Source organism: Macrobrachium rosenbergii, chromosome 41, assembly GCF_040412425.1.
Source record: "Macrobrachium rosenbergii isolate ZJJX-2024 chromosome 41, ASM4041242v1, whole genome shotgun sequence".
Taxonomy (NCBI): Eukaryota; Metazoa; Arthropoda; class Malacostraca; order Decapoda; family Palaemonidae; genus Macrobrachium; species Macrobrachium rosenbergii.
This window is the reverse complement of record NC_089781.1, coordinates 18,755,038-18,767,880: the sequence shown is the minus strand read 5'-3', so window position 1 is coordinate 18,767,880 and position 12,843 is coordinate 18,755,038. Positions and strand designations below refer to the sequence as shown.

Here is a 12,843-nt window from a genome sequence, read left to right as displayed (position 1 = left end):
ATGGCATCTCACTGCAATCTTTTTATAACCTGATCAGATCATTAATCTGAAAGTTTAACAAAAAACACATTCAAACGGAAGCTGTAACACGCTATATCAAGGAAATATACAGAATAAAACGTTACAGAGAATTATTCTTTCAGGTATAACCCGACTGTTATTTCGGAAGAGCTTATCGACATAACTGAGAAGCCCGTAATGGAAAAGAAGGTTTTCTATTAACCCCCAAAGGTAAGATCAAAGTACAGCTTAATGAAATAGAGGTCAACCCTTCACCGTAGACCTGAATGAACGGTTTGATGTAGGTTAATGAAGAAACACAAGGATTCTCATTAACACCGACAGTGAACGCAGCGTCATTAAACCTCACCATGTCTGGTTTTAGCCCCGTACATATGTAAGAGAGAGAGAGAGAGAGTACCTGATTTATTCACTATACCTTCTGATAATGATTGGGTGGCTGATTCATTTGTGACGCCGTTGACAATGGCAGCATTCATCTGGTCAAAGCTGCAAATAATAATAATAATAATAATAATAATAATAATAATAATAATAATAATAATAATAATAATAATAATTCCTGAGTAATTAGGAATAGGAAGCATCCAAGAATTTCCACCTGTCTTTTAAAACAGCAGCCTTGGTTATCCTTACGAGTGCATCCCCACCACACTAAAACATGTCATAAATGCATATTAGCAACTTATCGCATGCATATCACGAGCATGTCGAACACAAGTCAACGACCATAAGTGAAGAAAAGTCATAAACACTTGTTGGCAACTTATCTCATACATATCACAAACTTGTTGAAAACAAGTCAACACCAGTAAGTGGAGAATGAACCTTGGACAAAAGCCAGATAATCGTTTGAAGCAATGTAAGAACTCCCAATAAATCGTTGACTCGTATCCAACAATTCGGTGACTTGTGTCCAACAAGTCGTTGACTTGTATCCAACAAGTCACTGACTTGTATCCAACAAGTAGTTGACTTGTATCCAACAAGGAGTTGACTTGTATCCAATACGTCATTGAATTGTATCCAGTACGTCATTGACTTGTATCCAACAAATTGTTGACTTGTATCCAACTTGTTCGTAAAGTGTGTGTGACAATTTGCCGACATGTTTATGACATGCACTCACCTGATCTGAATTGTTCTCCTGAAGCAGCATGTCCCCCTCGTGCATGCATCAATGCAGGCCTTGTGTGAAAGGTGATTGTTGGAGTTGCCTCCGCATCCGGAGTACGTGAAGGGGCGCAGTTTCCTTCCTCTGGATTATAAGACCATCGCTGAGATGTCTTGGGTTCTACGCCGGCGGGGCATTCTCCTGAAGAAGGAAATTCAGTAAGAGATTATTCCCCTGGTCTTAACTTATGTACCTGTGGGGTGCTCTTAACAGGGAAATTCATTCCAAGGTCAATTAAATGCCTTAACATGTCTATCTGTGGGGCATTCTTCTGACCAAGCACAGACGTATTTAGTACATAATAATATATATATATATATATATATATATATATATATATATATATATATATATATATATATATATATATATATATATACATTTATAATATATATATATATATATATATATAGATATATATTATATATATATATATATATATATATATATATATATATATATATATATATATATATATATATATATATATATATGTGTGTGTGTTTGTGTGTGTCATTGTGTTTGTGTGTTTAGAGAGAGAGAGAGAGAGAGAGAGAGAGAGTTTGAGCATGAGAGAGAGAGAGAGAGAGAGAGAGAATCTTTCACGTAATCTACTGCGTCTTCATCTTGTCGTAACTCACGTACCTGGATCCGTCGTCAGGAAGCAATTTGGAACGGCGGTGTGATTGCAGAGCCGACCTTGAAAACTGCTCTGGCAAAGGCAGCTGAATCCAGAGGAGCCTGTTCTTGCATGTGTCCGTCGCGTCTTGATTGGTATGCAAATGCCGCCATTCAGACAGGGAGAACTCGAGCAGGGGTCTAAGAGATAAGGAAATGTCAATGGGTGGATGCTGAGGTCGGTGCCAAACTTATAATACTTTACTAAAGACTCCTTTAAGGCTTCATAACACTTGCACACTCACGGACGGACGGACGGACACACACACACACACACACACACACACACACACACACACACACACACACACACACACATATATATATATATATATATATATATATATATATATATATATATATATATATATATATATATATATTACACCACCTAATTAGCCGTTTCCTCTCGCTAGGTGGTGGCGCCTATGATTTGCAAAACATCAGTCATTGCAAGTTCAGTACCTTTATGCAAGCATAGAGAAGACTCATTAGTATTTCGTCTTCCCTTCCCCCTGCACACACACACACACACACACACACACACACACACTCTGCACATTTCACTTCACTCTTGCATGCACTCTATTGCTTCCAGGATTCAAAGACCTTTCAATTTTAACAATTATCAACCACATACAGCCAACACTTTCTGAGTCTTTTACCACATTTTATCAATTCCTGTATATCTCTGGGTCTTGTTGCCCCTTTTCGCTAACTATACTAGACACATAATCCGTGCTAGCAGGTTTTGATTTTTTATATGAATATTTTAGAGTCTAGGCTTTACTTCCATAAGCGGGAGTTAGCTTAACAAACCCTTCATATCTTAAATAAATAACTTATAACTTTTGTTTTTATGGACACTTGTTTTTGACGATTTTTCGGAGATCTTGCTACCTTTATCTGTTTTAAATTCATCCAATATAACTTTTCTTAAGTGAAATTCAATTTCCATTCTCCCAACTCTTCTTGCGTCGCAGTATAAAGGTTAACGATAACCTAATCTTCTGTGATTTGAATTACCAACCAGTGGAAGACCCAAGAAATGCTTTAACAGAGTGAATAAACTGTAACCTGGTGTTCATCGGTCCGTGGTTCAAATCCCAACTCTGTGGATAGACTGTTGGCTTATGTTTGGCTGGTCGGTGGTCCAAATGGCTTAAATTCAACAACGAGGTCAGTGAATGGAGCATTGATCTGGTGCCTCACTGGAAGTCGGTTCAAATCCTGAAGGTGTCAAACGTCAGCCCTTGCGAACTCCAGCTACAAATTGACATTAAGCGCATTCACTGCACCAATATGCAGTAAATGTACCTCGCTGTCGAACTTCTTAGTTCCAGAGGTCCTTTATTCCTTACACAGTTGGACTGTGGAACAGTCTCAGTGAGGATGTCTTGAAATTAGAACTCCAGAAGTTCAAGCAAAGATGCAATGCATTACTACCGTAATACAATTTTTGTATTGCAATAATTTACGTACATTTTTTTCTATTTATTTGTTAATTTGTTAATTAGTTTTTTCCTTTTTTAACAAGTGACATCTTTCTGTATTTCCCATTACCTTCTCTTACTTCTTTCCAAAACACCATATTCTTTGGAAGCCTGAATTTCAAATCAATGGCCCCTGTGGGCTTGTTCCCCATGAATAGGGTTCTTGTTCTGAATAATAATAATAATAATAATAATAATAATAATAATAATAATAATAATAATAATAATTGAGTGAAAAAATACCTTCATCTAGAGGCGTTCTCCATAACACCTCACAGTCTTCACATATCTTGATAAGTGGAACAGCAGCTTTAGCCGTAATGGATGCGTTTGAAAGGGCGGTAAGATTATGGCTTGTGAAACCTTCAATTAGCTCAGAAGAACAGACGGAACGTCTTCCACAGCTGCACCACCAAGCAAAGAGTCCAGTGTTCAGCCCTAATGTTTCTAGTCCCTGAATCAAAGAAGATAAAACGGTTGTCACTGGATGTAAAAGGCAATTAGACCCTAATGCTGCTAATCCCTGAATCAAAGAAGATACAATGGCTGTCACTTGATGTAAAGGGCAATTAGACCCTAATGTTTCTAGACCCTGAATCAAAGAAGATAAAACGGTTGTCACTTGATGTAAAGGGCAATTAGACCTTAATGCTTCTAGTACCTGAATCAAAGAAGATACAATGGCTGCCACTTGATGTCAAGGGCAATTAGACCCTAATGTTTCTAGTCCCTGAATCAAAGAAGATACAATGGTTGTCACTTGATGTCAAGGGCAATTAGACCCTAATGTTTCTAGTCCCTGAATCAAAGAAGATACAATGGTTGTCACTTGATGTCAAGGGCAATTAGACCCTAATGTTTCTAGTCCCTGAATCAAAGAAGATACAATGGTTGTCACTTGATGTAAAGGGCAATTAGACCCTAATGTTTCTAGACCCTGAATCAAAGAAGATAAAACGGTTGTCACTTGATGTAAAGGGCAATTAGACCATAATGCTTCTAGTCCCTGAATCAAAGAAGATACAATGGTTGTCACTTGATGTCAAGGGCAATTAGACCCTAATGTTTCTAGTCCCTGAATCAAAGAAGATACAATGGTTGTCACTGATGTAAAGGGCAATTAGACCCTAATGTTTCTAGACCCTGAATCAAAGAAGATAAAACGGTTGTCACTTGATGTAAAGGGCAATTAGACCATAATGCTTCTAGTCCCTGAATCAAAGAAAGATACAATGGTTGTCACTTGATGTCAAGGGCAATTAGACCCTAATGTTTCTAGTCCCTGAATCAAAGAAGATACAATGGTTGTCACTTGATGTACAGGACAATTAGACCTTAATGCTTCTAGTCCCTGAATCAAAGAAATACAATGGCTGCCACTTGATGTCAAGGGCAATTAGACCCTAATGTTTCTAGTCCCTGAATCAAAGAAGATACAATGGTTGTCACTTGATGTAAATGACAATTAGACAAGTAAATTTACTACTCTGGTTGCTGATACATGTTGCTAACATGTTTATAATATGTATTAGAGATTGGGGAAGGCTACATCATTACAATCAGTGAAATGAGATTGTTCTTCTCTTACAGAAGGGTGCCAGAACAGAAAATGATATTTGACTGGCAAGTTAAGGAAATAAACATAATCAAACTTCCACTTATAATATCTATCATAGTTTACTACAGAGTCTGGAGGTTTCATTAATCAACCTACCCATAAGAAATCGGACGCACTGTTGACAAATGTCTCAACGTAGTTGCCAGAGTGTGATAATGAGACCCACAGACTTGGCTTCAGAACAATAGCCAATCATACCTTTATATTTTTGGGCGAAGACTCGATAGTGAATGTTGTTCTTCAGGAAAATCCAGAGAATCTTCAAATTCTGTCTCGTTCTGCCACGTTAATGCTTTCCAAAAGGATGTTAATTCCCTCATCTCGTTTCCTGATCCTTCATCCTCGCTTCTATTTGAAGGATGCCTTAGTGGTCTTGCAGAAGGCGCCTTCAACATCATAATGAGTTCCTGAGAATGTTTAAGAAAATTATGATTTAATAGATGTTTATGACAAAAATATGAGTTAAGAAAATATACGAAAATTTTCATTAATTTAAAATATACAGTATTGAAAGGCCTTAAAATTCTAAGTAATTTGCAAGTTACGAGAAGACAGTTTAAGGACAGCGATAAGGTGTATATTAGTTGAACTTCTGGTTAAATTACATGGAGGTAATAGACTTAAATGAAAGCCCTCTACCACTGAAGAACATTCATTAATTTTTCACTAGTTTGTATGGTTTTATTCATTTGTTCACCTGCATAGTAAATATATATATATATATATATATATATATATATATATATATATATATATATATATATATATATATATATATATATACATATATATATATATATAATATATATATAAAATACATATGTATATATGTATACATATACAATGTGTTTGTGTATGTATGTATGTATGTGTGCGTGCACGCGCGCATCCCACAAACCCTTGCGCTTCTTCCTTTGAAAAAGCAGGAAGGCAGAAGCAGTAGAAGCAGAAGCAAGCAGACAAACACCATCAATTACGAAATCCTCTAGACCAAGCACACACGACGACATGATTAATGAGGGGGAGGGGATGTGCATTAATTAGCATTCCTCCGTTGAACAAGGTCACGTGACAGATGACGTTCTCATTAGCTGAGTCTGAGCAGGGGGGAGGGGGCGGGGGAAGGGAGAAAGGAGAGGGGCAAACCACCTTTTTCCGCCTCCCCCTCCACCCACCCCCACAGCCTTATTAATAGGGGGGGGGGGAGACTGAGGCGACACTTCTACGGGACTTTTATTGACCGATGGATTTTTGAGGAATTTACGATGGATTAATGAGGGATTTATGATAGATTTACGATGCATTTATGAGGGATTTACTAGAGATTAATGAAGGATTTATGAGGGCTTTATCAGAAACTGGAGGATTTTTCAAGTGTAAATTAATGGAAATATGGATATTATGTATAAATCATAAAGTGGATAAGATCTGAAATCAGTAACAGTTTAACACACACACACACATATATATATATATATATACATATATAATATATATATATGTATATATACAAACACATTATTAATATATATATATATATATATATATATATATATATATATATATATATATATATATATATATAGGATATATATATACAGAGAGAGAGAGAGAGAGAGAGAGAGAGAGAGAGAGAGAGAGAGAGAGTACCGAGATATCACCTATCCTTTTAAATATTGTATTATTATCGCACTTCCCTTTCACACACATTCCGTTATTTATGCATTCGCTTCTGAACATACGTTGCGTATTGTAAGCTAACTATGCATCCGGTCAATCTGATATTGGAGTGACCCGTGACCTGGTATGTGTGCATTTGGGATATTCCTGCCTGCCTGATATGTGCTTGCATGATTACTGTTGCCTAATTCATGCGCGCGTGGTTCTGAATTACAAGCATTAGCAGGTAGTGTAATTTTGAAAAATTCCGTTTCTTAACATTTTCTATCAGATATTATCACAGTTAATTAATATTCACGTTTGTCACTCATTAATTTGGCTTTTAGTTTATGAATTTATAGCCTATTTGAAGTAAGCAAAATTTTTTATAGGCCTACAGCCTTTTCCAGATTTTTTTTTTACATTTTTTCTAATAATTTGCGACTTATAACTCTCAAACTGGTTAATGTTAATCAGAAATTTTAAGAAAATAAAAAAATTAAAAAATTCAAGGCTCTATTTTTCACTGTACCAGAAACACTCGAGTATCTCGAGTCGACTGAGGTACGAGAAAAAAGAACCAGCTGTCGGCGCATGCGCACAAAATGTTCACTGACCAATCAAATCTCTTACCCTCTAATCTGCCTTTACCTTACCTTGGGTTGGCCGTAAAGCATCTGGAGCAAGGAGTCAGACACTTTGCTCACTTCCTCACTCCTCACTTCTTCAGGAGGTCCTTCGCAGTCGCCTTCCCACGTCAGGTAGCGGTAGGATCCACATGACCACCCCACGGGCCAAACGTCCGCCAAGGTCAAGCTGTTTTGTGTTGGTTGAAGTTAGGTTGAGAAAGTTTGTCTCAGGAAAGGAATTAGTTTTAGTAGGGAAACTAAAGAGATTCGTTTCAAGTTACTACTGAGTGGTGTAAAGTCTACGGGAAATGCACTAAACCTTTCAATCACTAATACACTATTACGGTATCATTAGCCTATTATGGAAGGACTAAATATAACATTAATTCGCAAGATGCAGCCATCCTTTTGACAGGACATGCTTAAGAGAGGATCTAAATCCTCCTTTATTATTATTATTATAATTATTATTATTATTATTATTATTATTATTATTATTATTATTATTATTATTATTATTATGGTTTCTGGCTGTTTTTTTAAAGCAAGCTTCATATCCTTGATTCATGACTTAACTAATGTTAAAGGCCTTTTCTCTTTGACATTTTGTACCTTTACTGAAATTCCATTTAATAAAGATAGCTACTAAGGATAACCAACCTTCCCTGCATTAAATACATGTATAAAGACACTGGTAATAAAAAGATAATTAACAGTGTCTTAAAGTTAAGGAATAACATCCACAGATCTTGGGAAAGAAACCCACAATAAATTATTCCTAAGATTTTGAGATTACTAACCATAAAATAATACCTGATATGAACAGGAAATAAAATGAAAGCATCGATACCTAAAAACTGCAACAGGTTAAATGACAGAATATACTTCAATATAAAAATCACAATAAATTTAAATAACGAAGGGCTGTCAAGAAAGATGCTTATTCAAAATAAACAAGGTGTAATCAAGGCCACCGAAAACAATTCTATCTTTCGGTGGTCTCAGTATAATGCTGTATGAGCCGCGCCCCATGAAACTTTAACCACGGCCCGGTGGTGGCCTGGCCTATATCGTTGCCAGACGCACGATTATGGCTAACTTTAAGCTTAAATAAAATAAAAACTGCTGAGGCTAGAGGGTTGCAATTTGGTATGTTTGATGATTGGAAGGTGGATGATCAACATAGCAATTTGCAGCCCTCTAGCCTCAGTAGATTTTAAGATCTGAGGGCGGAGAGAATAAAGTGCGGACGGACCGACAAAGCCGGCACAATAGTTTTCTTCTACAGAAAACTAAAGCCAAGACACAGAAACAAATGATACTTACTTAAAAGGAGCAAGAAAGGTTAATGGACCATATTCAGGAACATCTGGGTGGTCCCGCTGCCATAAAGTCCAGAGTTTGTCGACATAGCTGGACATTAGATAGAACACAGGTTCCAGCAGCATATCTGAAAACACTGCAGTATTCAGCAAAATTCTGTGCACACTGTAGTTATGAATACAAAGACATTATATCTGTAAACATTACAGTATTCAGCAAAATTCTGTGCACACTGCAGTTATGAATACAAAGACATTATATCTGTAAACATTACAGTATTCAGCAAAATTCTGTGCACACTGTAGTTATGAATACAAAGACATTATATCTGTAAACATTACAGTATTCAGCATAATTCTGTGCACACTGTAGTTATGAATACAAAGACATTATATCTGTAAACATTACAGTGTTCAGAAAAATTCTGTGCACACTGTAGTTATGAATACAAAGACATTATATCTGTAAACATTACAGTATTCAGCAAAATTCTGTGCACACTGTAGTTATGAATACAAAGACATTATATCTGTAAACATTACAGTATTCAGCAAAATTCTGTGCACACTGTAGTTATGAATACAAAGACATTATATCTGTAAACATTACAGTATTCAGCAAAATTCTGTGCACACTGTAGTTATGAATACAAAGACATTATATCTGTAAACATTACAGTATTCAGCAAAATTCTGTGCACACTGCAGTTATGACTACAAAGACATTATATCTGTAAACATTACAGTATTAAGCAAAATTCTGTGCACACTGTAGTTATGAATACAAAGATATTATATCTGTAAACAGTACAGTATTCAGCAAAATTCTGTGCACACTGTAGTTATGAATACAAAAACATTATATCTGTAAACATTACAGTATTCAGCAAAATTCTGTGCACACTGCAGTTATGAATACAAAGACATTATATCTGTAAATATTACAGTATTCAGCAAAATTCTGTGCACACTGTAGTTATGAATACAAAGGCATTATATCTGAAAACATTACAGTTTTCAGAAAGTCTGTGCATATTGCAATCATATATACAAAGGCATTATGTTTTAATGTCTTCATATGTTACTCGCTCCAATTTCGTTATTTCTATCGTAAGATATAGAGTTGCACGCTTAAGGAGGTATCTAATAAAAGCAGTAATATATCTTAGAATAAATAAAAAGTAATGTTAAATGATTTAAATGGTTTTTGTTGTGTCGAGAATTTCAAACAAGGTTTAGTGATAGAAACAGATATTCTCAGGACTAAAACGGACACTACGCTAGCTTTGACACCTTAAAACTTTATTCTTCCAAACAAATAAATAAATAAATAAATAAATAAAAATTGGCCACCCCTATGAGAGCTGATAGTCATCTCAGTGGTCTATTTAACCTATTTTAATAATAATAATAAAAATTATTTTAAAAAAATCGGCGAAACATTCAGTCACCTGCGAAAATACATAACAAAACATTCTGTCTTAAACTGATATTTTTCTAAAAGAATTCTATAAAACTTTAGCCTCATCTAAAATCAAAAGAAAGAAATTCCTATCACACGAAAGTATATTTGCAGTGAAAACACCTCGTCTTATAATAATATTATCTATAGGAATTCTATGAATCTTTAGCCTCACCTGAAACAAAATAAAACAAGTAAAAAATGCGCCGAAGTTTCTTCGGCAAAATCGAGTTTTCTGGTCAGCGTATAATCAAGGCCACCGAAAGTAGATCTATCTTTTGGTGGTCTCGGTATAATGCCGTATGAGCCGCGGCCCATGGCCCAGTGGTTGCCTGTCCTGAAGCGTTGCCAGACGCAGATCATGGCTAACTTTAACCTTAAATAAAATAAAAACTACTGAGGCTAGAGGGCTGCAATTTGGTATGTTTGATGATTGGAGGGTGGATGATCAACTTACCAATTTGCAGCCCTCTAGCCTCAGTAATTTTTAAGACCTGAGTTAGGGCAGACAGAAAAATTGCGGACGAACCGACAAAACCACCTCAGAAGTTTTCATTTACGGAAAACTAAAACGAAAGCCGTAAGTCTATAAGATAAAAATATATTTGCAAAACGAAAATTTCTAACCATTAGAGGTAAGTTTTCCACCGACTTTTATCATCACTCGGGACACCTGACGCCACAGGGCTGAAGACAAGGTCTCGAAATCATCGTGAGATAATGCAAGAAGAAGGTCGGCTGTGCTTACCACCTGTGGAGGAACAATGCATCATGGGTAATGTATAAAAGGAATTGAACTGAATATAGAATTTAGGCCACAAGCCAAGCACTGGGACCTATAAGCTCATTCAGCTCTGAAACGGAAATTGACAGTGAAAGGTTTGAAAGGCGTAACAGGAGGAAAATTTCACAGTTGCACTGTGAATCAATTGTTATTAGAGGGCGGAAAGTAAGATGGAAGAAAGAGATTATGAACGGAGTTGCAGTAAAAGGAGCGAAAGGGGTTGCAGCTAGGGGCCGAAGGCACGATCCAAAGAACCTTAAGTAATGCCTACAGTGCACAGCATAAGGTGCACTGACGGCTCTATCCCCTACGGGGATGATATAAAAGGAAGAATAGCACTGTATGGCAGTAATAAGATTCTTGTTAACAGTTAATAAAATTTTGTATATTAAGGTACGTTTTTGTGTATATTTGTTTGTGTATATATACAGACGTATGTAAACATGTATAAATATGCATACGTACATAATACATACATTATTATACACATGTATGTATTCATGTCTGTATTTATCTATGTTTGTATATACATGTCCTATATGTATAACTGAATCACGAAAATATGGAACGTGATGAATATATAAATAAAGACAAAATCTACACAAATAAAGAGAAAAACAATGGAATGCTGAAAGGCCTTTCGACTTATAGTCCTTTACTTAGTCTACTATACGTCGAAAGGCCTTGCAGCACTCCATTGTTGCTCTTTCCTTCGTGGATTCTGTCTTTATTTACATGTCATATATATATATATATATATATATATATATATATATATATATATATATATATATATATATATATATATATGTATTATATATATATATATATATATTTAATACTTTATAAAATATTATTTTAAATAAAATAAAAGATATTATATGATATATATATATATACGATTATGTTTTCCTCTGCTATAAATATCTTTATAAGGGACATTTTTATTAGGAAAAGCTTTGTATATGTTTATATACAATGTCTATAATAATGCGCGATACCTATAAATATTTGCTGTGTATAAACATATGTATAAAATACATTTGTGCTGCATATTTAACACTTTCCTAAAACTTCTCAAAATAAAATAAAAGAAATTCTTGAAGAGAAGACACCACACGATTATGTTTTCCTCTGCTACAAAAGCTCTTTTAAGAAGGGACATTTCTGGGTTAGGAAAAGCTTTGTATGCGATGTTTACATACAATGTCTGGTGGCAATAATGCGCGAACGACCTCGAAAATATTTGCTGTGTTTAAACAGCGGGAAAAATGGGAGCCATTCATAGCGCTCTGCGCTGACGTAATCTTCAAGGTTTATGCTATGAGAGAGAGAGAGAGAGAGAGAGAGAGAGAGAGAGAGAGAGAGAGAGAGAGAGAGAGAGAGAATCAGAAGGTAAAGGGAAGAGAGAGAGAGAGAGAATCAGAATCATAAAGGGAAGAGAGAGAGATCCCTCGAGAGAGAGAGGTGTGTAAAATAAAATTCACGCCACGTAGAGAGAGAGAACGAGAGAGAGAGAGAGATTTAAAATTATCTTTATCAAAAAAAAAAAAATGTTATAATAAAGATTATCTTGAGAATTTCAGAATTTTCATATTATACATACATATAGAGTATATACAGAGATATAGAGAGATATAGAGAGAGAATAGATTTATTATTTTTCCCATTCTTATATTTCTCATTTATGTTACTAATATCTAAGTCTTCAATATCATTATTTTGTCATTGTTTTTCATGGGGGGGGGCACGTTCCAAGGTGTCCCCCCCCTCCTTGGATCCGCTAGTGCTTTGAATGAATGGACTTTTTATCGTACGAAAGAACTCGATATAAAAGGTCTCTTATATTTACAGAGAGAGAGAGAGAGAGAGAGAGAGAGACAGGTAATCATTTATTTTTAGAATGAGTCAGACTAGAGAGGTGACTACAAAAGAAGGAAAATGATTACGACAGAGAGAGAGAGAGAGAGAGAGAGAGAGAGAGAGATAATAAAATATAATGG

The 12,843-nt window shown here is 35.5% G+C and overlaps 1 protein-coding gene across 1 annotated transcript in view; it reads right to left on the bottom strand.

Annotated features, from left to right (window-relative positions):
* Positions 1-12,843, bottom strand: part of LOC136826711 (complement component C1q receptor-like) — a 60,060-nt gene that overhangs the window by 3,930 nt on the left and 43,287 nt on the right. The window contains exons 10-17 of the mRNA XM_067084104.1: positions 10,684-10,807; positions 8,599-8,722; positions 7,300-7,459; positions 5,183-5,391; positions 3,610-3,820; positions 1,841-2,014; positions 1,151-1,336; positions 440-510 (exon numbers count right to left, since the gene is read on the bottom strand). Of these exons, the coding sequence (XP_066940205.1) occupies positions 10,801-10,807 (7 nt within the window). The 3' untranslated portion in view covers positions 440-510; positions 1,151-1,336; positions 1,841-2,014; ... (3 more) ...; positions 8,599-8,722; positions 10,684-10,800. The remainder of the gene's footprint in view (positions 1-439; positions 511-1,150; positions 1,337-1,840; positions 2,015-3,609; positions 3,821-5,182; positions 5,392-7,299; positions 7,460-8,598; positions 8,723-10,683; positions 10,808-12,843) is intronic.